The 26,956-nt window shown below is 33.5% G+C and overlaps 1 protein-coding gene across 8 annotated transcripts in view; it reads left to right on the top strand.

Moving 5' to 3' along the window:
* Positions 1-26,956, top strand: part of ASPH (aspartate beta-hydroxylase) — a 112,145-nt gene that overhangs the window by 21,330 nt on the left and 63,859 nt on the right. For all 8 annotated transcript variants that reach the window (XM_063169311.1, XM_063169326.1, XM_063169293.1 and 5 more), the window contains 7 exons: positions 18,022-18,111; positions 19,631-19,705; positions 20,198-20,359; positions 21,995-22,054; positions 23,618-23,674; positions 24,188-24,232; positions 25,017-25,052. In XM_063169311.1, the coding sequence (XP_063025381.1) occupies positions 18,022-18,111; positions 19,631-19,705; positions 20,198-20,359; positions 21,995-22,054; positions 23,618-23,674; positions 24,188-24,232; positions 25,017-25,052 (525 nt within the window). The remainder of the gene's footprint in view (positions 1-18,021; positions 18,112-19,630; positions 19,706-20,197; positions 20,360-21,994; positions 22,055-23,617; positions 23,675-24,187; positions 24,233-25,016; positions 25,053-26,956) is intronic.

The raw sequence follows: 26,956 nt of genomic DNA, 5'->3' as shown, positions 1-26,956 counted from the left end.
AAACCCAAACCACCTGCACCCCCTCCAGTCAACCAACCCCAAGTTGGTTTGCTTCCCAGTTTTTGTCCACTTCACTCTGATAGCTCTCAGAAGGGTGTTATTCTTAGGGGGAGTGCTACACATCTCACCTTGCTTTACATCAGTACAGTGAAGCAGTGGCTTTAGTGGTATTACCAAAAAAGTGGCATGTATAGGGGTACTAATGTCTGTTGTAATAGTTACTTTGGACCCAAGGTGTTTCTTGTGCTTCTGTCCCTTTTAACAAGCAACAAATCCTGAGAAATTGTCCTTAAATGGTTGCAGAAGTTAGCACAGTTTTGGAACTGCAGCTACAGGAAACAATCCCTTTATTGTTCTTGTGCATTTAGTTCAGAGTAGTCCAGCTATGCAGAAAATGGCAAAACTCCATCCTCGTGTGTCAGCAGTCAAATGGTAATAAGCAATAAAATTCAAGTAAGAAATCTTCTTTTCCTCTGGTTCACCTACAGAAGAAAAATAAGTTTGCAGGCAGTCATGCTGAGATTGCACATTCAAAAAACCTGTAGCAAGATAATAGGTGTTAAAATAATGCTTTTGCACAGTTCAGCTGTTTAGGATAAGTTTCATGTTCTTTCCTATTTTTCTCGTGTTCTACTGTAGCACTTTCAAATATTAAAGGTTGGCTTGTGCTCGTTTTCATAAGAAGAGATGTTTACAGGAGAAGAAAAGCTTTGTCTTGTTAAATGCATGTAGGGAAGTCCTGTGCCATACTGCTTGTGGTAACTATTTGAATGGACAAATATTTTGACTCCTTCATTCACTTGGATTTATACTGTCATGTTAAGACTTCTCTTGAGATAAAGTAGCTGTATCTTTTGAGTCCCTGCTTTAGTAGGATATGGTTGCTCTGCTTTGGTCACCATTTTCAGATACTTGTTACAATGCTTTTGTGAGCTTATCAGTTTTTCTTTTGAAAAGCAGTTCTTCTTGATTATGGGGGTGAATGAAGAACAGGGTATTAATGGGTTGGCAGTTCTTCTGTACTCTTTGTTAGAAAGCAAGATAAACATATGAAATCCTGTGGTTTTTTTCTTTAACTCAGGCTGAAGTGTTGCATGAGGGTTTTTTTCGGTTTTGTTCTTGGGTTTATTTTGTTAAATTCAAAGGCCATTATCTTCATCTTGGATAATTTTTGCAAAGAATTGTAGAGAAAAGATTTAGGGGTTTTTGATTGTGGTTTTTGTTTGTTTTTTTTTTAACAAAGACTGTAAGACATATTCTTCCAGTTTTGTGGTTCCCTTTGGAGTCCTAGTATTTTCAAAAAAAATATGCTGCTGTACTCTGTTTTATAAATGTAATGGCCTAAAAGTTTTATTCTTGACTTTGTGTACTAATAGGGGCATCTGTATGATTCTGTACATGTGTATAAAAATGACTTCTTGAGGCCTTTTGGGAGTAGTGTGTTGTTCTTTTTCTTTTGTTGGATTTTTTTTTTTTTGTTTTTTTCCCCATTTAGTTTTTATATGAGATTCTGACAGACTAGAATGACAGAAATATTAATTCTGCATTTATAACTTCGATTGTACTTTTAGGATTTTTAGATTCAAGTTTCCATTCTTATACTGAGATTTTGTTCTTCAATAAATATCCTTACTTCAGTTTATGTCTTTATATCTTGTATTATCCAAATTTTGAAAACAAATTAGAAAAATTGAGTACTGTGCATAAAGTTGTTTATAAAATTTAATTTTTATAGAACTAAGCCATGGAAGAAGTTGGAGAGGGATATTTATAATACCTTGATTGCCTCCTGGATTCAATCTGTCATTTTTAAACCTTTGGGCTATCCAGTGAAAAGTTAAAGAGAATGACTGGTCACTCAAGTAGAGGTTCTGGACATCCAGGTGCAAGGATGTGGAATATCATGGACTTGGAAGTTTCTTCAGAATTATCATTGATAATTTCACTATGTGCTGTAAGAAAAATGTGTTGAAATGTGTTAAATGTCTCTGCCATGAACTTCTCTATCTTGAATGTTTCATTAACCTGCATCTAATATTGCTTTGTAATCTGCATGTGCAACACGTTCACTTAATTTTATGTTTCAATAATCTGTCTTCACCTTTAGCTCACTTTTCTGCTCGTCTTTTCAAAACAAATGAAAATTTGTTCTGGTTAGAAGTGGGAGAAATTCCTCCCTCTGCAGCTTTAAAGCGTACCAGTAATTGTTTGTTGCTGCCTGGTCATTTTGTTGTGCTTTTCCTAGAATGGAAAATTTGAAATGTTATTTAGTGATAATTGTAAAACAATGATTTTAATTTTTAAAACCCAAACAAATGTAGGCAAGACCTCCCCCAAAGCAGGAGGGGGGAAAAAGCATTAGCCATGGCTTATTTGCACTTTTCAAATGCCATTTAGATCAGTAGTTCTTGTAGCATAAAATAATAACCTCTGCTATTAGGGTCTTTAGCAGTGATGAGCTCACTCTTTGCTGTTCTGGCCTTTTCTACCTCAGCTCTTTACCTGGCTTTAGATCTTCTATATAACAAAACTTATACCCTGTATTGGCTACCTACTCATTTTTATCTGGTGTTCTGTATATCCTCAGGTATGGAAATAATTCCTGTGGATCAAGTGCATCCTCTAGAAATCTATCATAGAAACAAATGGTTGAGAAACATGTTAAAAAAATGCAAAGCAAACAAACTGCAAATTCAGCAATTAGAATCCTCACTTCTAAGCAAAATCAAAATTCTGCATGGATAAGAATGTTATCCTTAACAGTGTGTCTGTGATGAGTTTGTTTTTATACTCTTTGCTTTTAAATGTTATTCTCAGCCATCAGTTGCAAGCTCTCAAAATTGAACATAATGGTTTAAAAAATGAAGAAAACAAATTGAGTGATTTTAAAGTAGTAAAAGATTACTGATAAAAAACTGTCTAAACTGGGGTAGAAAATCTAAATATAAATGGGTTTAGTTTTAGGACTAGGAAGTAAGGAAAGCAAAGCTACTGCCTTTTTTTTCTCTTTTTTTTTTTTTTAGTAAGATTCAGGCATAATATTTTGCATGTTTATTGCCCAAATTATAGTCTGTATTGGAAAGATTCAACTTTCTTAACATCCTTCTATTTCCTAGTTAGCACTCCTGTAAAGACTTCTGTCTATGACAAGAGATGTCTTTCACAGATCCTCCTTTTACAGTTTCCTCTTTCCACCTAACTGCTGTCTCTTTTTTCCCCTTCCCTCTCTCTCTCTTTCCTCTATTCTTGTATAGGCCTGACCAAAGATGGCAGTAATGAAAATATTGATTCCCTTGAGGAAGTCCTTAATATTTTAGCAGAGGAAAGCTCTGATTGGTTTTATGGCTTTCTCTCATTTCTCTATGATGTATTGACTCCTTTTGAAATACTAGAAGAAGAAGAGAGCGAAGCTGCAGATGATGTTGATGGTACGTCACAGAATGAAGGGGTTCAGGGAAAAAAGACTTGTGTTATCTTGGATTTACAGAACCAGTGACTGAAAGACTAATTTGATTGGCTTTCGAAAATGTCTATGAAATCATCAACCTCAATATAGCAAGAATTTATGGCATTGAGGGGAACCTCCCAAATGGACACTCTAAAGATTGAACTAAAGTTAGCCATGCAATGCTGTTTCAGTAGTTGAAAGCCTTTCAATAATTTTTCCATTTTTGTGACAGGATGGCAAGCATTATGCAAGTGTGTAAATATATGTAGAATAAAACGTGTATCTGTGGTTGTGTAGTTGGTTTCTGTATGTGCTTCAATTTGTGCATTTTGTGCACAAAACTTACAAAGCTTAAGTGTAATAATCTCTACTGTTAACACTATAACATTTGTCTTTCTAGCAAACATTAACTGAAGCATTTTGTAATAGCTTTGATGATAAAGTATTCTAGCATGACTGCATTTTGTAAATACATATTTTTATGTTAATCCTTAATATAGTCATGACAATGATAATTCTCTTGTGAAATATAATTTTAATAAATAACTTATTTTGTGATCCACTGGTTTCTCAGATAGGTTCTTTTTACTTGTTCAAAGAAAGGCACTAATTTGTAAGTGCTTGAAAATTCTACGGGAACATTTGTTTCTAAGTTAGCTAACATCATGTATTCAGAAGCTACACTGTCATATAGTTTATTCCCACTGATTTGTCTGTTTTCAAACTAAATCTTCAGTAATTTCTTTAATATGACAATCAAATCACAAGGGCTGTTCCAAATTTCTTTTAGTTTTTAAGATGGGCCTTCTGTGGAAGTGGGAAGTTATGATTATGTATTTCTAATGTAATACTGAATATATTAAAGACTAATTGGAAATTAGAATTTTATGTCTTCTATTCCTTGAGAAATTTAAGTATTTAATGTAGTTTTGCAAATTTGAAACTTTTTCTTGTGAAACTGTTTTATGGCAGTTGTTCCAGAAATTCTGTCTGCTGTCATGAAGTTACTGGTATAGAAAGGGCAGTTTATAATTGTGTCCTGCAGTTTGTATCAGGTATCAAAAGCTGCAACTAAGCTGTCCTTTTAAAACATGAATAATGTACTCAAAAAAATTACTATTAAAATTGTATCTAATTGGTTTTTGTAATGCCTGCTTTGCTGAAGTTTATGTTGGTTTCCTATATGAACATGATACTCAAGTTTAAACACAAGTAGTTGCAGGCTGAAATTTTAACTTCTTTTAAAAATAAATAAAATTTCACTTACTTTAGCCATTTTTAAAGCAATTTAACGTGCCTTTTTGAAAAAACTTTCTCTAGATCATCCAGTTCAAGGTACTATATAATCTTTTAAAAGTAATAAAAATGTGCTAGTGTTAAGCAAGTGAAATGTTGTGATGGGCTGATACTGCTACTCAAGGTTTATGAATTAAGTAGAGCCTTGAGAGCCTTGGTCACATTTTCTTCCAAATATTTGGGTATTAGGATATAAAAAAGCTAACAACATAAAAATTTAATGGGTTTTAAAACAAGATATATGAAGTGTAAGGCAAAAAAAAAAAATAAGGAAACCTCTAAACATTATAAAAATAAATGCTAGTAGATCTGGAATATTACTCAGGAATTGTTAGCAATGGCAAGAAACTTGCAGTGTCTGAGATGTAGGAAATAAGTAAGCTTGGGTTGTTTTTTTTTATTTGAGAATTTTATTTATCTTAATTTACAAGAAGATTTCTTCTTAATTAGAAGAAGATTTGAATTAGAAATAAGAGTTTCATCACTGTTTTGGGATAATATTACCTCTCAATGTGAATTAAAAAATTGTCATATAACATTGAATTCTATTGTAGATACTTCAGTAACGGAAATAAATAGCCAAAAAGAGAAGGGAAACATCTGCTATAAGAATTCCATATAATGAAGTTTATACAAAATTTTTAAAAACTGAATTGATAAACTGGAAATATTTCTGGTGAAATTGAGGTGGATTGCTTGAACCACTAGAAGGCTAGAGGCACTGAGGTGATCAGTAAACAGTGAATTACTTTAATGTGGGTGCAGATATGAAAGGTGCACCAACAGTTCTGATTTGATATCATGCAGCTTCCTTGTTGGTTTTATTAAATGTGTAGGCATCTGCTCAAAAACAATTAAGTGGGATTGAAGAATTTGTCAGGGGAGAAGGGGTGAGGGGTGGATGCAAAGACCTAGTGTAAGTAGATATCTTTGTAGGATACTTCCTTCTGGAAAACAGTCTTCTCAGAAGTGTTCAGTCTTGCCTGGAGTTGTTCCTGTTGAGTTAACAATTGAACCCTCACCTGTGGTTCTCTCTGAAAATTTGGAATAGAGGAGTTTGGTTTTCATGTATTCTCTTAATAGTTGTGATTGCAAGCAGAGCTTGGCTAGTAAGGACAGTAATAACATTTAGTTGAATATTCAGTTATATCAGCATGGCAGGCTTTTTGGTTTGTTTGTTCATTTGTTTTATAAAAGGCATTTAAAAGCAAAAAACAATAAGCTGAGTATGATGTGCAAATAGGCAAAGAAAACTGAACAGTATCCCAATTTGCTTGTGAGTCTGCCCAAATAGTTTGAAATTAGTTGAGGAACTTGAAAACTAGATTTTTAGCTTGATTGTTTGTGACTAAAAATACAGTCACTAAATTTTTTAAAAGTATTTTTAAAGTATGGGTTGAAAGCTGTGGCATTCTATGTGACTTCTATTATCATATAATAATTGTTTTACAGAGCAAGGCTGCTGCTTTCTCCTGAAGTTTCTGGTATGAGAATTTAAAACAGGAGAAAATTAGTAGCAAACAATGTTTTTTTGGAGTGTGTGTTTTTTCCAATGTATGGAAAATATATTGTTTAAGTAATCAGAACTTGCTGGGTTTTATACCTGGCAAGGAATGAAGCTTTACTGATTTTATATTAAATTGGATGTGTGGGTTTTATTAGATACCCTCATATACCTTACACTTAATTTATATTTAGTTTTTGGAATGCCAGAAATAAATATCTGTGACTAAAATTGTAGTCTTCCAGTTTGTCCAGTGCTTTTAGAAATCTGTGGGCTGTTTTATTTTGTCATTTGTTGGTAAATGTTTGATATTTTAATTGCTAGTCTTCAAACAAAATACTGCATTAACCTTCATAGCAAAGCTTTTTCTTGCTTTCTTGTGATACTAATCAAACTAAATTTATAGGGGTAAAAACTCGTAATACCCATACATCTGAAATGGCCTAAAACTTTTGGAAGCTTTGAACCCCAGATTTCTGTGACCACCTTCAGCAGTATTTAATTTGAAGTAAAAGAGTGTTATATGGCAGAGAGAAATCACAATGCTCATAATGTATAGAATAACTTTGAATTGAAGGGAAGAAAGGCTACAGAGATTGTTTGCATATCTGTTAAAATTTTTATTGCAAAGATTTTTACCAGTATTTCCCCCTGCCCCCTTAAAAAATTTTCATTATTAGTTAGCCTCAATTGACTGACTATAGAAGAAATCGAATTTTCATGACTGTTATTGGTATAGGTTGTATTTAAATGGCAGCATAGAAGAAGAATATAGTGAAGCATTTGAAAGATTTTCATTTCATGGTCAGATGGGAGAGGTAAAACCCACCTGTATTGTAAATGTAATTTGGGAGCTGGGGAAGGCTGCTGTGTACAGATCAGTCATTTTGGAGAGATATGTTACTGAATTCCCTGTTTGGTTTCCATCAGATAAGCAGCTATCACAATGACATCCCAGTAGCATGAAATAAATTAGGTATTGTCTTTCTCATGGTCAGTTAGGATGTATGTCTTGAGATGAGGCTAATAAAGGCAAGATTTGCTTGTTGGTTTCTTAAATCTGCTCATGCAGGATGCAGCATAAACATCTGTGACTTCAGGGAACAAAAATGCTTTCTGCCACGTGTATTTGATCTGGATTTTCTTCTGACATTAGACTGTTAAATAAGCAAGAGATATTAAAGCAGCGTGTGGAGAATATACTGAAGTTTGGTGTTTGATTGTTTGAGGGGTTTTTATGCTAGTTGTATGAATTAAAATCTGCACTTGGAGAGTTACAGGCTTTGGTAAGAAAAGTACTCTGAGCTCAGTTAAAGGTAAGTGGGTGTTAGCTTTCTGTCAGTAAACTAATTTGGTTTAGCAGATGACTTTGTATGTCTAGTATAGCATAAATGCAAAATCATAATAATAATTTTGTGCAGGGGGTTATACAAACAATAGTAATTTTTTCTGACTTGCAGTTCTTCTGGAAAAGGAAAATAAAAAGGAGAGAAAAAATGTTAATAATGATTTTGGCTTACAGATTTTTATTTCCTCTTTTGGCATGCAATTTCAACATATTTTTTTAGGTTTTTGTGTGGCTAAGGAGGTTCTTGATGGAACATCATAAATTAAGGCAAGAGTTGGAACACCAGCCCTTGTGTTTTAAAACTTGAAGCTTCATATTCTGTTATCGAGGCTTTGCATAAATTACAGAAGGGTAGCAAGTGCTGTCTGTCAGCTGCTTGGTGCTAACCTGGCCCATTTGCTTTCTGCAGTAAATGCAAAATAGCCTCTCCCTTTTTCACATCTAAGTGGATAAACCACCTTAATTAGCTTTCATTTGTTTCCTGGTGCTGCAGGTTAAAAATGTTTATGCAGGTAGAGGTTGTGGAGAAATTGAATTAGAGGAAATTTTTCACATGGCAAAGCCTTTTGTCTAGCAAGGCTATTAAAGATTTCAGGATTATTAAGTAAATAAAATAGTATTTGCACATGCCAGGTTGCTAAATATGTTGTTAAATATGACAATGGTATTTGTCAACTCTGGGAAGCTGCTGAAAAACAGAGAGCCTTTTGCTATTTTTTTTCAATGCTTATCTTTCTAAATAAAAATAGTATTTATGTATTTTTCTTCTGATGCTCAACTTCTAAATCTCTGTTCTCACTTGGGGGTTGTTTGTGGATAATGTTCTTGAAGGGTTTTATGGGGAAAAATAGAGGAAATGATTGGACTGTTGCAGAATAGTAATGCTTTGTGGTATTCCTGAGCTTCAAAAGGTCAGTTAAGATAGCAAGCTGACCACCTTTAAGCACTGTATGCAAATGACCACTTTGAGAGGAGTATTTAATTTATAGAATGACTATTTGAAGGAATTATTTAAAAATATTGTAAACCTATGTTAACTTTGAACACAACTTTTTAATTAACTAACTCAAATAATAGCCATTTCTGAACTTCCATTATACCCTTTTGATGTTATAAATTGTATATTTACTTCTTGCATTGCCAGCATTGGACGTTTATAATGTGGGACTGAATGGAAAAAAAAGAAGGAACTTTAAAACTAGTTCAAAACAATTGTGAAGTCACTTGAATTGGACGTTAGAATAAGAGTCCACAAGTTCAACTACATGATTTATAGAATTCTGGACATTTGTTTGTGTGTCCCCATGCTGTAAGTCTTGGATGAATTCCCTTAGGTGCCAGATTTTGTCACATGCCCTGGACATTGCTGTCTTGGAAAACCAAGTGGTTTGCACCCATCTTGCTTCAGCATAATTGGGGCTGACAAGTAAGACTTCCCTGTGCTGTAGGGATTTCCCTTTTAGGGATCATGATCAGGTGGGAATCAAGATGTAGCAGGATTTTGGTCTTGTGATTATTGCTTAATACTAATGCTTTAAAATATATTATTTTACATACTTCTCTTGTGAACAGATCTATTAATATGTTAAAGTTTACATGTTTTATATAGTTATGTCATGATTGAAAATTTGCTGAGAACTTTAGTGCTATTCATTCCATAAAAGCAGATTGAAACAAAATTACTACTTGTGTGAATATTTAACAAGTGAAATAACAGTTACAAGCTATTTTGTAATCTTTCAACATAGTGAATATATGTCAATTTTAAAATAATTTGAAATATCTGTATGATAATTGTTGTGCATATTGATACTTGCAAAATTTTACAGTTTTTTTGTCAACATGTGCTTTTAAGAGTATATTAAAATATCCAGGAGTGTTTAATTTTAATATGAAAAGTGGGCAGGGGGTGTAAATTTAAATATGGCTTTATGCAACTTTTCTGAGTACCTTTTATTGTTTATATTTTCACTGATGATGTAAATGAAAGTTGGAGTCTATTTTTCCTTTTATATGAAAAAAAGTTAACTTATTCTTACATACACTGCTTAGAAATAGTAAGACCGAATAATGATTTTAGTCAAGTTAGAGCTCTGGACTTCAGCAATGATGGTAATCTATGAGGGAAGAGCTCAAAAAAACTCATATCCCAGGTATGAATTTGTAAGGAAATTAATCTTGAGCCTGTATTTTCACTGATTAACCTTTTTTAAAACAATTTTGTCCATAATGTCAACACTTGGTATTTTGAAAACATGCAGTATAGAAGTTGGATGCAAGGTGATTACAGTGACTTTACATTTAAATTTTTTAATTTTATTATTTCATTTTTTTAGTATAGGCTATTAGATTATTGCTTGTTTTTTCAGGTTAAATTTTTATATATGCCACAGTTTAGGTAGGTACTGTTTTCTGGAAATCTAAGCTCATGGTGCAGACGTTCATTGTAGGTGTTTTGTATGTCTGAATGAGAAGCCTAGTGTTGAGACATAAGAATATCTCTTCTCATTTAATAAGATTATGTATGAGTTTAAAAATACATAGTTACTGTATCTTTTCAGCTTTTCTTTACTTTCTAGTTGGCTTTTAGATAGCAACTTACATGATTTTTGTGGTTAAAATTGCTGTGTTTGTGGGATTTTAATCTTAATCCACAGCATCATGATAGTGATAATCCAGTCTCTTTTAATGGTATTAAAAAGATGAAGCTAAATGTTATTTGTATTTTTGGAAAGCTTCTGCCTTTATGCCTCTTGTGGTACTAGCTATAAATTATAGTACAATCAAAAGGCTGACTGCTCTCAGTTTGTTAGCTACAATGGTAAAAGACTAACAGTTTTAAAGAATCTGAAGTAATGCAGTTAAGTATTTTAACTAATGAACTGGTAACTGCTTTTTAGTCCTGAATAATACCTTTGCCAAAACATTTATTTTCCTTTTGATAAAGAAACATATATTGTAATTTATTGTAAGAAAACAGTTAGTTTATATACTCTGCAGTACCTGTGTACTTGAAGGCCTTTTGAGTTAACATGTTTATAAAATATTTATAAAATTCTATAGAAGCATAAATTAGTGCATTTGAGAGGGAACTGGCAAATACTTTGCAGAGAAATCAGAGGGGGGTGTTGGTTATAATTATGTGTCAGCACTTGTCTGGAGAGAGCTGACCAATCTCCAAGTCAAGATGCTTCACAAGTAGCATCTGGTAATGTGGTACTTTTCTTTGCTTCGTCTTTCACTTCAGTACTTGTGATGGTCCTGCAACTGAAGTTGCTTTATTTCTAATGAGTTAATATTTTGCATTTTTCCGTAGCATTGTGGTGTGCTATGTAAATTGAACTTTTTACATAAGATGGCAGGTTGGAAAATTTAATGTCAGGTTTATTAAATACCACAAATATGCTCATAACCTATTTCCATTTTGCAACTAATTAGGTGAGGAGCCAGGAGGGGTAGCCAAGAAAAAAACTAAACTCAAAGGTATTTTTCATGTTCTTTTTCATGCGGAACTTTATGCGGATAAGGATGTATGAAGTGCATGTGCATTACAAATACCAACTGTGGGTTATAATGTTTACTAATACAAGCTATGTTGGCTAAATATTTTCTAATGGTGCAGCAAATATTGTTCTTGCTATTTCTCAGTATTTTCTTTTACTACTGATTGAAATTCAGTGGCAATGCGAGCGCTTTCCTAACTAGAAATGATATTTTGTTTGTGTGGATTTTTTTTACAACAAATGTCTTGTTTGGATTGTAAGTAGTTTATGATAACCTGATATTCTGCATGTTTTTAAGTAATATGTTGCTCCATATGAAATCCTCTTTGTTATCTTCCATGAATTCATAATACCATTACTATATTGTAATTGGCCTTAATTCTTCTAAGGCTGTACTTTAATAGTTTCATCTATTTTTTTTCCTGTGAGAATTGAAATTTAGGCAAAGTCCAATAACTTCCCCTTTAATATTATTTGCAGGATTGATTGCAACATTTTCTGAAAGCTTAGCATGAGATAGCTGCAACCAATTTGTGCCATATATTTATTTATAATTACATTGCTTTATGAACAGGTCATAGTGTTGAAGACAAAAAAAGCTAATTAGCAACAGCAAACACCAAGGTACCAGGTGTACTTCAGGTGTATAGCTTTTTATATCTGCTCAGTTATCTCTGGGCAGCATGAGGCTATGGAAGCAGTCTCTATGTTACATTAACCACATATAGACTGCAAGGTGTTTTTTTCTGGCAGTATATGAAAAATGCATGCTATTCACCATATGAACCTTCATGAGGAAAAAAGTATATTTGCTTAGGAAAGTTTGCTGGTCATTCCAGTGTGGCTTTTCGCAGCATCTTACATCAAGTTGAAATTTTTAGCATTTGTTCCACATTGTGCTTGGTATAACTTGGTTGCAAACTGCATGTTTCAGAGACTGTAATAACTGTCACTTAGCAATTCTTTCCTGAGTTTTGGATTATGTTTCAATGTTTGATATGAGAATAAATAAATGAGAATAAATAAATATTTCGAACGTTTTATGTCAAAAGCCATTTGGAAGGAAGTATGATGTCATTCCCTTTAGACCGAACTATGTAATTGAATTGTTCACTCCACAGAAACATTACACAACAGCTAGAGGCAGACTTTTGTGAGAAAGTCTGAATAAAAATAGAGCTGTTTATATGTAAAAGTCATTATTACTTCCTTAATAATATGGGAGTATTAGTTTCAAAATTAAATACAAATATTGCATACAGATTTAATGAAAAATCTCTGAATTTTATTGAATTAAAATTCCTTATTCTAGAGAATAAGGAATTTGTCAATATCAGTTGAGAATTCTACTGATATTGACAAATATTTTCAAAACTATGGCAAAATGGAAGTAAATATTGAACATTAAACATATTGAACATAAATTTCAAGGCTTCTGTTCTGATTGTTCTTATAACATATTATCTGTATACCCTGTCACAGCCAAATGTGAATTGAACTAGAGAAGCATAAGTGACACAACTTGAAAAGTAAAATAAAGAAAAAAATGTTTATGATAACTGAAAAACAAAGTCGTAAGAACCAACCAATTTACAATTATTGCTTTGATTTATTTCACTGAGTTTAGTCTAACCCAGCTAACTTTTTTGGACTTGATTTAATTCATCAGGACATTGCTGTTTCTTATTACTTGTACTTCTCAATATGTACTTCAGTTACCTTTTTTTAAGTCTTTGCTTAATATGAGGTAGCAATATCAGTAAACCATTGTAGTATAAATTTGTGTGATAACGTTTATAACTGTTGCGCTGTTGTCAAAGGTTCAAAATTTATTCGGATTTTCACGCTCACAGGCAAAAGTGGTTTTGGCATTCTGCAGAAGTCAGCAGTAAGATAATAGAGGCATGGTTTTCTCTAGATTAACACTTCATTTGGATGCAGCTGGAGTATAAGCCAAGGTTATTTGCTGGCTGCATGGTGTGGGATGTTCCTAAAAGTTTAAAACTAATTTGTTTAAATTGCTTAAAGCTTAGGAGTTAACTATACAAGTTTAAATCTAACAAACATTAAATAATAATTTTATCAAAGCTTTTACATGGCTGTTCAAAGATGTTTTTTGGCCTAAGAATGGTTCTCTTATTGAACATTTCCTCTTTTTTAAATGAAAAACTAAAAAGTAAAAGAAGCTATTAAAGAATCACTCAAGAAGTTAAGGGAGAAGCAGGAATCCAAAAAGGAGGAAACTGAAGAAGAAAAAAAGAAAACCAGGAAAGGAAAAGATGCCACTGATCGAAAGGACAAGAAAGCTGTTGATATGAATAAATTAAAGAAAGATTCTGACAAGGCTAAAAGAGACAGAGGAAAGGAAAAAGGCCTAGACAAAAGTATGAAATCCAAGGAGACTACAAAAAGATCAGCCAGTGAAAAGGATGGCACCATTCAGGTGGGGAAAAGACAAAGAAACAAAAAAGATAGTTAAAAGCCAATCCAAGGAAGACAAGAAAGAAAAGAAATAAACAAGAGTTCCTGTTCTGCTAATGAGGAACAGACCTCAAGAATGTAAAATTCAGCATATTATATGAATGTAGTAAAAATGGCAATAAGAAAATAATGTTTTCTGGAAATACGTGTGAACAAAGGCTATATATAATATTTTTTTAAAAACTGTTCAGTGTGTACTGATATTATAAACACAAAGCAGAAACATCTGCTGTGAAACTCAAGTATGTACATATGTTCATGTGCCTGGCTACCAATGTGTATTGAAAACATTCAAATGTCAGATTGATGCCAGTTACTTCAAGTCTACTCTAAATATGGGTTTGGGGTCTTGTGATTGTTTTTTTTTCTTTCCTTGTTTACTTGTATTTGCTTGATGTGGAGATGGAAGTTGAATGTTCTATATGAAATGCAAGTTTAAAAGCATTATTAACAGGATTATCTGGACACATGTAGTGGAAACTCATACGATATTTCTATTTCACAGAAACAACCTAGAGGTGCATTAATGGACTGTAGTGTCCATTATTAACCCAATAAATGTAACTTATTCTCTGCCAAATTCTTTCCCTGAGGAAACTGGGGTTTTTTCCTGAAAAAACTATTTTGTACACAAATAGTCAAACCAACTTCAGAGTTGCACTTTATTGTGAGACCTTAGGGTGCACTCAATCAAAATGTTCCTACATTTTGTCTTTTGATCCCATGACAATATGTTTCTGGTTTTCTTCCATTCCCTATTTACTTAATTATTTTATTTCTCTATATTTGTGTTGGAAATCTTGATTCATTATCACATTTTTTATTTAACTGTGTCCTGATTTTTTTCCAAGTTTGACAGTCTTTTGGTAAGGAATACTGATGAAAATTAGGCCATCTATTTAATCATTGATCAGTATTGTTGTATTCCAATTACATGTAAGATGTGATATGCTAGTACTACTCTATTCTGGTTGAACTTGTTTAGAGAACAGCTTGGATATTTTGCGACTATTATCTTCTTCAACACTTTCAAGTGCATGATGCTTCTATAAGCAAAATCTTGTGTTAGTTTGTTCTTGCATCTTCTGTATTTTCAGCATCAATGAAGGATTTATTCAGCAGTCTCATTAGAGTAAATAAAGTTGCAAAAACATTTCTGCAGAGATAATAGAGAGATTTCAGAATATTTTGAATCTATGGTTGCTGTCAAGTTTATCTAGAAATTAATATTTTCCAAATAAATTTGAAAGCAATTATATTGTATGGAACTGCACAATATAATTACACAGGATTTAGAGCAACATTTGTAATGGAAGTTTAAGATTCTTTCTTGATGTACTGCAGTGTTAGTTTCAGGAAAACAAAACAAAGGAGTGAAATTGACAGTGAGTATATAAATATGCATGTGGATGGTAATTTAAGATTGATGTCCTGAAGGTTAATTCTCTTTTTGGTTTTGCTAAAATTTTGTGTGTAGCAGTTGGCAATACACTTAGCTCAGCCGTTCCATACATGTGTCTGCATCATGCTTTGATCGCTAGAGTTATAAGATGTGATAATAAGGTTGAAGATGATTTGATTTTATTTTTTTTAGAGAAAATGAAACATTCAAACACTTGTGAAAAATAGTTCAAATTAAAGCTGTAGAAAACAGTGCAGTATCTTAAGATTCTGGCTGTGATAATTGACAGAGGTGATCTACTCTGAGGTATATTCTAAATATTTATAAATTCATGAGGAGGGAGGGAAGAGATGTGCATTGTGAACATTACAATTCCTAGCAAATAATATGAGAGAATGAAGATCTAGTAAATGCACCTTCATAATGAACATTCTCTGTTAGTTTTTGGTGATGATAGATATACTTTTTCACCCTTGCTCTGGTAAGTGTTAAAATGCATGTTTGACCAGAGGAGCATTCAAATCACACTTCTCAAGGATGGTGGCACAATGATATGGTGCACATCACTTTTATTTTCTCCTGTAATGTGCCAGAACTTTTAACTGTGTGGGAGTGAAATTTCAAATGAATTGCTGTTCTGATTACCATATTGTATCTGTGACCCAAAGTTTATGGGGTTCTGGAAAGATTGGGTTGTTTTATTTTTTTCTTTTCCAAAGAAAATTTTATTTGAGCAGCCCTCCAGCCTATACAGACAGCCACAAAATAAAGTATTTTTGCTCCAGACATCTGTTGTCTTGTTGTATATCTCTATGAAGTATTGTCATTAAACTCAATTGCAACAAGTCACCACATTAGCTCAAAAAATGCACCAGGCAAGTAAAAGCTAAATGCAATTTTAATAAACAGAGGAGAGAAAATAATATCTTACAAAAAGTAAATTATTTGGTATATTACCTACTTGAAAGATTGAATAGAAATCAGTGTTAAGCACAGTAGACGCGTATAAAAAGCTTGAAGGTTAAATTGAGAAATGTGCAAGTGAAACAAAGACACTCTTGTTGGTTCCTTCTTTCCTGTTAAGTACCCATAGTTCTTGTTTGGTGTGGAGTATTAGCTGTCTTTTGAAATGCTTTGAGTTCATTTTTGTTCATGAAGCAGAGTATGTGGTTGTCTGGATCTGAACATGGGGGTGGCTTATTCTTTAAAGCAGTCTATGTGTAAAGTAACTGAACTGTGTTTGTGAAAGCAAGGTGGCTGTTTCCATGCTTATGGACTCTGAAGTGTGAGAGCAGTTAATATGACTTACTGGTTTTGTCTCCATCCTAAGATGATTGTAGAAGGAAGTAACTTCTTATTCTTGTAGCCATTAATAGTCGTGCAGGAAAAGATGAATGTCTTAATAATATTTTTTAATATTCTAAGTGGGTGTTTTTTTAATGACAGAAGAAAATTGGCCAAAAATTACGTGTAAATTTGGCATTTTTCTTTAGCTTCTCATTTTGACTCCTAAGTGGTAGACTCTTAGTTACACTACTTTTGGATACAGCCTAACTACCAATCTTCAAATAATTGAAATTTAAATAATAATAATATAAATGTTAAATAATTTATTTAAATAATATTAAATAATAAGATAGACCTGATTCTGTTATCCTGTCACCATTACTTGAAATAAATACATGCTTTTCTCACAATGCATAAAATATCTCTACACAAATTTGGTTTGAGACATACTAGTCCAATTTGCATTTAGATATGTTTGACTCCAATAGAAATGTGGCAATTACTATTTTTTTAATCGTACTTACTTGAAATATAATATTTATCCATTTAAGAGTTGCTTTTACAAGATTGCTAGTACTACAGGAGTGTTCATTATAGTTTAGCCTCTGCTTTCTTCATTCTATCTTTTCTGTTGGTTTTCATGTATACAGCTGTTGAAAAACTAGTTTGCTTTGAGCAGTGGTGTTTGTTGAGAAGGGAGTCTTACCTTAATTGACCTTGGATGTAGGATTATCAGCAAATGCCATTTGGAAGTGACTTTGGAGATCCTTATTCCAACATCCTGCTCAAAGCAGGGTCATTTCAGAGGAATGGCCAGGTTATTCTGGCCATTTCCCAGTGGAGTCTTTCAAACCTCCAAGGATGGGAATTTACAGTCTCTCTGTGCAGTCCTTTCCACTGATTTCAGTGTCCTCATAGAGGTGGGGGTTGTGGGTGTGTGAGTTTTTTCTTATGCCCAGTCTGAACCTCTTGTATAAGTTTTGTTTGAACCCTCTTAAAGGAGAGTTGAGAGGAGAATTAGTCTAATACCAACACATTCTTGACCATATGGTGTCTTAAGATGAGGCGTGATCTATCACAGCTGGATCTTTATCTCCTGCCATGATGATGGTGTTGGTCATTACATTTATTGATTGCTTTCTTTTCATTGTGTTTTGATCTAGAAAGAGACTGTGGTATAGATAGTCACAATCTTAGTGATAAAATTGCATCAGTCATACTTTTTCAATAGTCATTTAGTTGTCAAACTAATCTTAATCAAGTCTTCTAAGATGTAGACATGAATTTAAAGTAGTTCTTATTCTGTGCAGCTTTTTGTAAAGTTCAAGTTGCTTCTGCGTATAACCTGTAAAATTTATCATATGAAGCACTTTTTGCCACTTATTTTAGGGCAAAACCAGAGAGAAACAGAGAGAAAAATTTGCTGCCTGTTTTTTTCCTGGATACTGAATAAATGTTGGAATACCATAGTCATTTGTTCAGTTACTTTGAAATAAAAGCAAGTGCTTAAATTTCTGTCCCTTTTTACCTCCTCATTCTATGTTTGTCTTCTAAACATCTTTGTTTACTATCTGAATATGCTTTAGTCTTCTTGTATATCACTGTATATTATGACAACCCTGTAATTGTGATTGTTTGAATGCATTTTTGCCGAGTGTAACATCAGTTAATTTAATTGAAAGAATTTTCTTATGTTATAACTGAATCAGTTCAAAAAGGGCATAAAGTTAACTTTATAACTGAAAAATGCAGGCCTTAAAGAAAGATCTGTCCCAGCACAGCCAGCATCACCAGAATCTGAGGAGACTGTCCAGCCTGCTGAAAAGTCATATGTTGAATCAGGTAAGACCTTTTGTCAATTTTAGGCAAAACAAAAGACATGATGCTTCATTTGAACTATAGTTCTGTGTCATTAGCATGCCAATTCTTTTATAGATTTTTTGTTGCTTATTTACTGAAGTTTATTTAACAGGAATCATTGTTTATAACTTCGTATAAATCACTGACCGTGAAAATTGAAAAATGTCATGGTTACCATTGTAGGCATATCAGATCAGAATAACTTTCTGATGATGTATGGTTGTGGTTTAGTTTGATTTCCAACTTATATCCAGCCAGAATAACAGCAAATTCTTCACCTTAAAAAGAAACAAAACCCTCTCAACAACCAACTTAGTAAGATAATAAAGTATTCACTTTTCTGCTAAAACTACTATATAAAAAAACTAAATAACTAAAGATTAATATATAATAAATACAATAAATGGAGCTCCTACTGTTAAAAAAATAATCTAAACATTTTTAAAGCCCTATACTATTAGTGGAATGTATTAAAATTAAGTGGGATTCAAGAAGAAATATTTAACGTGTCACATTTCACATGAGTGATTTGCCTTAGTGTTATTCAGAGAGTAGATGTTTTTCTGGGTTATTGAAGAGGCTTATCCTTTGTGATGTTTATGGGAACCTGGTACATAAATATATAAATCTAGAGCATATGGCCAGTGAAATCTATGGAATATAGATTTTGCTTCAGAAGACTTGCATTACTTTTCTTAGGATGTCAGTTATAAAACATATCAAGACATGGTTTCCTGTTTGGGTGGGTTTTTTTGTATGTGTGTGGTTTTTGGTTTTGTGGGACCGTTTTTTGTAACTGGTGCCATTTTGGATCCTTATTTGAAAATGCAGCTGTTACCTGGTTTACAGCTTTTTTTGTCAGATGTGTCATTGTAGGGTTTCTCAATGTTAATTTCAGGACATTTATATGAAGACAACACTTCATACAAATTCCTATTATGTCCTGAGCTGGTGTGTTGGATGGCAATCACTTGTCCATGAAACCAGTTTGTGATTTCTCCTGGTAGTTTGTAGCAGAACAAGACCTTGATACTGTAATGTATCTATTTTCCCTGTTTATAAAGTTGACAGGACCCTACTTCTGCAACTCACATTTTCTTGTCAAATATGACTTCCTAGTGCTGCTGCCTAAATTGTAGGAAGGTAATGGATGAAAGTGTTAGTAAATTAATTCCTTAGAAGATAGTTCTTGGTTTGAATAGTTACTTGAAGTTGTTACTGAAAAATATATGTGCAAAAAATGCAGTGTAGATAAATTCTTCCAATTCATCTTCAGGTGGACGAATCTGATGTGATTGTTGCATTTCTATATTGGAGAATAAGCAAGACAAAGTTGTTTTTCTAATTGTGTGAGTTGCAGAGGTTCAGCAGGTCAGTCTCTAGGGATCTTTGTGAAAGGGATTAAGAACATTATGGAGCCTACTAAAAGCTGCAAGCCTTGAGTTAATGTTTAGATTTTGCCTTTTGTGCTTACCTTCACTGCAATTTATAATCCTTTTAGAGCACAAGACTGCTGATATAGAATTGGAAGAGGAAATTCAATCTGTTCTTCATGAAGCTCTCCACTCCCATCCTGGTAATGCATTAACACTTAGAAATCACTGAAGAGTTTATAAATACTGCCATAGGCTAGATGAATCTCAGAGTCTGGTTTTGGTATGCACTTAAAGTACTTTTGCATGCCTAAAACATTCAAATCAACTCATTTGTCATTTTCAAAAAAATTCAGAAAGTTCAGTCACCAAATCCTAAAACTGTGTCCTCTTACCCAGACTTGTTTGGCAGTAATAGCTTCAATCGTTTATTTAACAAAAGCTTCCTCAAAACACTGTATAGAGGGCAAGAGTGGACAGAGCAGAGTTGGCCTTTATTGTGGGCAAAGAAGGTCCTGGCAAGTTGGGTTTATAATGCTGGACTGTGCAGATAAGTTTTCTGTAACTCCCCATTCCCTTTGGAGACTAGCTGGAAAGCACAAAGGGTGTACTGAGGACTGAATATTTGCTGGTAATAGAATATACCAAAGAAAATGTATTCAATTTATTCACTAACAATCTGCATTGTTGGTTAGGAGAAAGACATGAAGATATAGATGAAAGTGTAAGTGACCGGTGGCAAGCAAAGGAAGAAATACATGGAGAAACTTTTGAAGCTCCTGCAACAGATGACATGCTCAGAGAATTTGAGACTGAAATTTCAGAAGCATATGAGACACCAGACTCAGTTCAGAAAGGTATCTGAATGACTAAATACATTTTAAATCAATCTGTAAAAGAAAACCCAACCCTGACAAATGAAAATGTGTCTCATTAAAACCTGGACTTGTAATTTCTGCTTAAAACAGAGTCTTAGGAAGTGCCAACCACAGCATTATTTAGCAAATGCATATATTTTAAGTCAAAATGGGATATTTTAATGCTATGTGTTTTGCAATCCAGGTAACTGTATATTATTAATTGCTACTCTATGGGCTTTCAACAAAGTTATTCTGTGCTCCAATATGCATATCTCTCCCCAAGAGAGGCATGAATATAATCATATAGAATGATTTTGATTGAAAGGGGCTTTAAAGATCACCTGGTTGTAACCCTTCTGACACAAAGGACACCTTTCTCTAGACCAGATTATACCAAACCCCATCTAGCCTGGCCTTGAACACTCCAGGAATGAGGCATTCACAGCTTCTCTGGGCAACTGTTTTCTGAAGCACTGTTCCAGTGCTTCATCACCCTCACAGTGAAGAATTTTTACTTTGTATCTAATCTAAACCTGCTCCCTTTCAGTTCAAAGCCAGAACTCCTTTCCTATCAATACATGACCTTGTAAAAACATCCCTCTTCAGCTTCTTTGTCCCTTTAAGATACTGAAAGGCTGCAATTAGGACATCCCAGAGTATTTTTTCCTCCAGGCTGAACCCCAGTTCTCAGCCTTTTTTCACCTTCGGAGATGCGTTCCATGTCCAGTCTTTCATGTACCAGACCCCCAAGTGCTTCTTGGTGGGGCTGCTCTCAATCTGTTCATTCCTCATCAGTAAAACCTGTATGGAGTCTGCTTCTGGACCTTTTGGTGTATTAAACTAAATTTGATAGTTTATTAAAACAGTATTTTCTATATTTTATTCTCATTCTCCTTTCATTCAGATATGGCTCCCTAAGAGCATTAATTATATTTAAGTCCTGCAGAGATGAAGACATCATATAAAGATGCTCGTATCTTGTTACCTTGGGACATTGACTGGATAATGAAAATTGAAGTCAAAATATTAAAGCAGAGTTATATGATCTAAATCCAACTAGGGGGAAATTTTTCTGAATGCTCTTTATTTGTACTGTTGAAATTTTTACCTATCTCTTAATATCTCTTGATACCTTTTGATAAAACCCATGTAATCGATGTCATATAAAAGCTGTGATGTCTGGAAGTGCACTGAGATTGTTTCTTCACAATCAAACTCTTTAGTCCTGGTCTATTAAAGCTCCTTGTTTCTGTATCTCTCTTACTCATCCATAGCACAAGTCAAAGTCGAAGACTAGAGGAGAAATTCAAATTCCATTTACTTTGAATCTTTGCAATTAAGAAGGCAAAGTGAACATATTCTTCTTTCCTCCAATTTATTCAGAAATTTCTGTGGATAGTCATCTTTTTTTGAGAAAATGTGTATAGAGTTTATTCATATATACACATTCTCAATATTGTATATAAATGAAATAGTAACTTTTTTTCAGTCTATGTATACATATCTTGCTGCTATTAGGGGAAATTTGCTTAGAATACAGCTTGTTCTTACATAATATCTGTTAGAGGGTTTTTGTTATTGTTTATTGATTTTAAAAATGTTAAAATTTGTGCAAATGTATTTATTTCTCAGATGCTGATCCAATGGTGGAAGATGTTGGAGTAGTGGAGTCTGAATCATATGAAATTCCAGGTATCATTTTGTTTTTTGGTACTCAATAATAATGGTTTTCTGCTTCAATGTAACAAATTATACGAGAGAGAAAAATAGAAAAGGTTAGACTGGTTTAGAAATAGATAATTTTGAATTTGGGTTTTTTCCTCTCAATTAATAGTTGTTATTGTCATGGAGAATTTTACTTTGGGATGACTCTATCATACTTGCTGTTGAAAGTCTTTATTACAATTAACAGGTGACAGGTGTGGAAACTTTGCTTTCATTGGTGCACAAACATTTTATTTACTATGTGTTCCTGGCTATTGCGTGTTATTGGGGACTGGGTAGGCAAGTGGTCTGTGGTTGTATAGTCTGAAAAGAGAAAATGAGATTTATTGCTTATATTGTCTTCAGACAGTCTGTATTACTAAGGTTCTTCTAGAATATTTTTGGCATTAGGAGCATCCAGGTTTTTGTACCTTTCCTTCTGGACTGTTTGTTCTTTGTGACTGACTCTGCTGTCAGAGAGTGATTCAACACCAAGAATGTAATTCTGAACTATCCTTGTTCTGTCTTTCTGCACATCTTAATTAATCTTGAAAGCTTTTTGAAATTTGGCTTGGACTAATCTGATTACCTTATAGTCATCTTGATGTTATGCTTGATACCATGTACAATGGCATTAGCTCATCTTTCCCATTACGAAGAAGCATTAAGTGGATATTGCAATTTCCCTACTGTCTTATAAGTATTTTCTTCAGGATTCTAACCATGTTTCTTTACAGTATGGACAGTCTCTGGCATTTGCATTAGGCATTGATTTCTATTTGTACTAGGCTTCTTATGTTTGATTCAGTGTTAAGACTTTGTAAAGACTCTGCAGTTGTGTTTGGTGTCACAGATGTGATGGAAAAATACTTGTATTTCTTTGATACAGCTAAAAGTGTTTATTCCAAACTGTGTGGGGGATAACTGGTTTAGAATCCAAGCTATTATACTTGCAAAGTAAAAGGATAAGCTACTCTACCTTCACTATTGTGTTTTCTCAGGTGTGTCATAGCGAGTATATTAACAGCATTGAAAAAAATTGTAATTATATAGGAAAATAACCCCCAAATTTAGCCAGGTAATGAAAGGAAGTAAATTGGTCTAAATAGGAGATGCCAGAAATAAAGTATGTATTTTGCAAGGTCAGTTTCTGATTCATATCTTGTCTTCTATAGATCCATCACCAAGTGACCCTCCTGCACATTAGTAAAAAAGATAGTTTGCAATTTTGAAGATGGAGGATGTTTGCATTTTTTATTCATATAAATATTAAAAAATACTGATGCAGACCAATGGCTCTTGTTGCTCTAGTTTTCCTCCAGAGAGTATAGCAGAAGGCCGGAAGAGAGAGTAGCCCAACACCTTCCAGTAGATTGCCATGTGTCAAGTTGCAAGTGTCAGTATATAAAGTTTTAGTTTTTCAGTTTTCAGCTAAGGAGCTACATTTAGCCATTGATGGACTCATTTTGGATACAAGTTAAAACAATGAAATATTAGACATATTTAATATCCTAATTCCAAGATATTTATTAGTTTATATTTAATTTACAGCTATAGATGATTATGTTGCAGATTTGGAAGAGAGACTAAGCGATCCAGACACTCCAGGTTTGTAAATCTTCATTACTTCAAATGATAATATAATCACTCTTTTTAAAATGTGCTACAAAGTTATGTGTCATATTGACTGTTTCTTCACAGTTTTATTTTCAAATGGTTTTTAGATAGTTTAAAGTAGGCCTGAGTTTTATGCCCCTATGTTACCATTACATTTGTGAGCATAGCACTCCATGATTCCAATCTACAAATACTTAGACAAATATTTTGTTCTGTCAGGAGTTTCCCAGTCTAATCAGTGGACTGGTTATCCAACACCTTCTTATATTCCTAACTTCAGGCCTGAATACAAATATGCATAAACTTGTTTTTCTATGGTGTAGTTCCTGGCTGTATTTTATAATTTAGATGTCACTTTCAAATAAGATATTGTAGTATTAAATCAGTATGATTGTTTATTTCATTTTTGAGCTAAATGCATCACCATTTTAAGCTCTCTTGTGCTATTTAGCTGCTTCATGAAAATTCAGTTGGAATATAAAATATTAAATATTTATATTTAAGGTGACTCTGAGATAATGCCAGAAGATGCTGTGGAACATTATGCAGGTACAGTCCAAGGTCTTCTTTCTTTTTATTGAAGATTCACTGAATTTTGGCCCCAAACCAAGACAATCACATACCAAAAAAAAAGACAAACCAAACTAACCAATCAAACAAAAAAAAGCACAACAACACACAAGACTTTGGAGCTTCTAGGTAATATTTTTTCAGAATGTAAATTAAAAATGTAGACATAGTAACTTCCTAAGGAAATGATGCTAAAGCCTACATGAGTACTACATCACTGTAATGTCAGCTAAATGGGCTGAATAATATTTTGAGGGTTGAATTTCCAGGAGAATGGGTATTGGTATTTTAAATTGTATAGAAGTGATTTTGTGGATAAAAAATAATTTAAATATGCCAGAGATGATGTTGTTAGTGTGATGTCAAGAGGAAAGTAAAGTAGTATCTCTAAGTTTTTTAAAAAGTGAGTAAACCATAACAAGTAGATGCCAAAATTACTCTGTAGAAGTTAGCTATATATATATATAAATGATTTATAAATAATTCAGAATCAAAATATTTATGAACCGTATAATAAAGCTGCTGATATTGCTTTCTTTTTTAAATCTATCTTTTGGTGCCAGAAAATCAATCAGTTCTTCTACAGGATCTGTTAGAAATCTTCACCTTTGCACTTTTATTAACTTTATTACTGTATGAACTACTATAGTTTCAAATTTTTTTTTAACTGAATAATCTTGTCACTGTACTGTATTGTTTATGTGTCTTTATTGTCTTAAAATTCCATTAATTTTCCTGTTCATTTTTCTTTTTTTTTAAACAGAGGATAAAGTGCATGAAGATTACAGTGAAGACCAAGGTATGACAGTTGCTATATTTAGTGAAATTACAGGATCAAAATCTTTTGTTAATATGCAAGTGGAATTAATTAAAAAAAAATTCCTATGCTGCCACATTACTTTGCAAGTTCTCAGCTAAGATTTTGGGTTGTCTGTTCAAACTCCCTGTGTTTGTAATCAGTCAATCAATCAATCTTTTAACACTGGTCCAAGTGTAGAGTATGCATACTCATTATATTCCCATGCTGGTCCTAATGCCAGTTTGTACATATGTGGAAGAAGAATGTTGAAGGTTTTGCCATGCCTTTTTCCTTGTGAAACCCTGCCCAGGTCAGATGGGGTTTATTGCATCTGTTTAGCTCAGTATCACCTTTTCATCTTGTCTGTCACTACCAGTTCTTTGGGAATTACCATTTTAGTTTGATTTGGTTGATGATTTGCTAATGATTGCTGAGACCAAATCAAAAGTAAACAAGAAGAACAGTAGTCACAGACTTGAAACAAAGGCGTGTGATTGTGATTCCTGCTGTGATATCCTTCTGGAGACTACCACACTTCAGAAGAGTTAAACCTTTAAGACACTCTTGTTTATTTCCCATGTTTATGTAACCTGAGCAAAGGACAGGATTTCTACAAAATATTTGCAACAGAAAACCTTGAGGTGCATTCTTTGTTATCAGGAGCTAAATTCCAACATCCTCCTTTGGGATAGAAGTCAAAATTCCATTGAAAGACTTTCAATGGCCCAAAGGTGTAATTAATCCTTAGCTTGTGTCTTTCTCAGTGTGCAGAAAATAATTATTTACCTCATTGATGGTGCCCTTGACAAAATGCCTCAGCAGTAATAGGATAGAAAAGCAAATGACTCTAGGTTTTTCCCAGGGCTTATTTTTTACTTGCTTTTCCAGAACATAGTTATTTTATGATCAGTTCCTAATCAAGAATCACTTCTCTTGCTTCTCACACCTTGATATGAAGAAGTGCAACTTCTAATCTTTACTTTTCATGCTCTTTCATATGTAGTGGTAACACAAACAGAAAATGCTTCCATGCCCTTGTGAAGAGACATCTGCATCTCCTTTTTGACAAAGTTGATCAGGAAGGTCACAAAGTAAATTGCATCAGCTTTTTTTAAAATGAGTTCCAAAAGCATTTAATATTCTGCAGTCTCTTCTGGCACCCCAACACAATAACAGTGAATCACTGTATTTTGTGACTCACAAAAATACAGTGATTCATTTACTTCAGGAGGCAGCAGTGCCTCTCTGGACTGTAATGAGAGTTTTAAATAGTATCAGATAAATCCCCCTACACTTTCTTTATTCTTGCCACTCCTCTGATTTGGACAATAAGGAGAATAGGAACTTCCATTCTTTTTCTCAAAAGGAAATTGTAAGGTAGCATGTGACTGTCAAAAAAAACTATTATTCTTCGCTATTAAATTGTCAGGCTTCTTTATGTAGTAGATTATTTCCACAGTTCAACATAATCCATGGAAAACTGCTTTCCTCTTGATAAAATTTGCCTTTTCACAACATAATTTTACCTTGCTTTTAAGTTCCACCTTGAAGGCATTCTGGTTGTGAGAGAAAGCACAATGCATTCTTTGTACTTTTTAGAGGAATTTTATTTCAGAGCTCCAGCCTGGAGCAGTGGAGAAGAAAAAGACCAGTGAGATGAGGCCGCCTTTCTGTCACACACCATTTTTTTCCTTCTCAGTTCAGTCTGAGTGCAGTCCATGGAGTTTCAGGGCATGTTCATGTTCATGTGCTAGACACCATTTTAGCAGTTGCACCTGTTTTTCATCCCTTTTGTCTCTAGGCCCATCTTTCTTGTACCTTTTGACATGGTTTTGGTTGGATTGAAAGTGAAACAGCTTTACTTTGTTTTTGGAGAAGAGCGATTTTGGTTCCGTTTTTCTGAA

The sequence above is a fragment of the Melospiza melodia genome, chromosome 1 (genome assembly GCF_035770615.1).
Source record: "Melospiza melodia melodia isolate bMelMel2 chromosome 1, bMelMel2.pri, whole genome shotgun sequence".
NCBI classification, from domain to species: Eukaryota; Metazoa; Chordata; class Aves; order Passeriformes; family Passerellidae; genus Melospiza; species Melospiza melodia.
The sequence above is the reverse complement of the archived record's forward strand: the minus strand, read 5'-3'. Positions and strand labels throughout refer to the sequence as shown.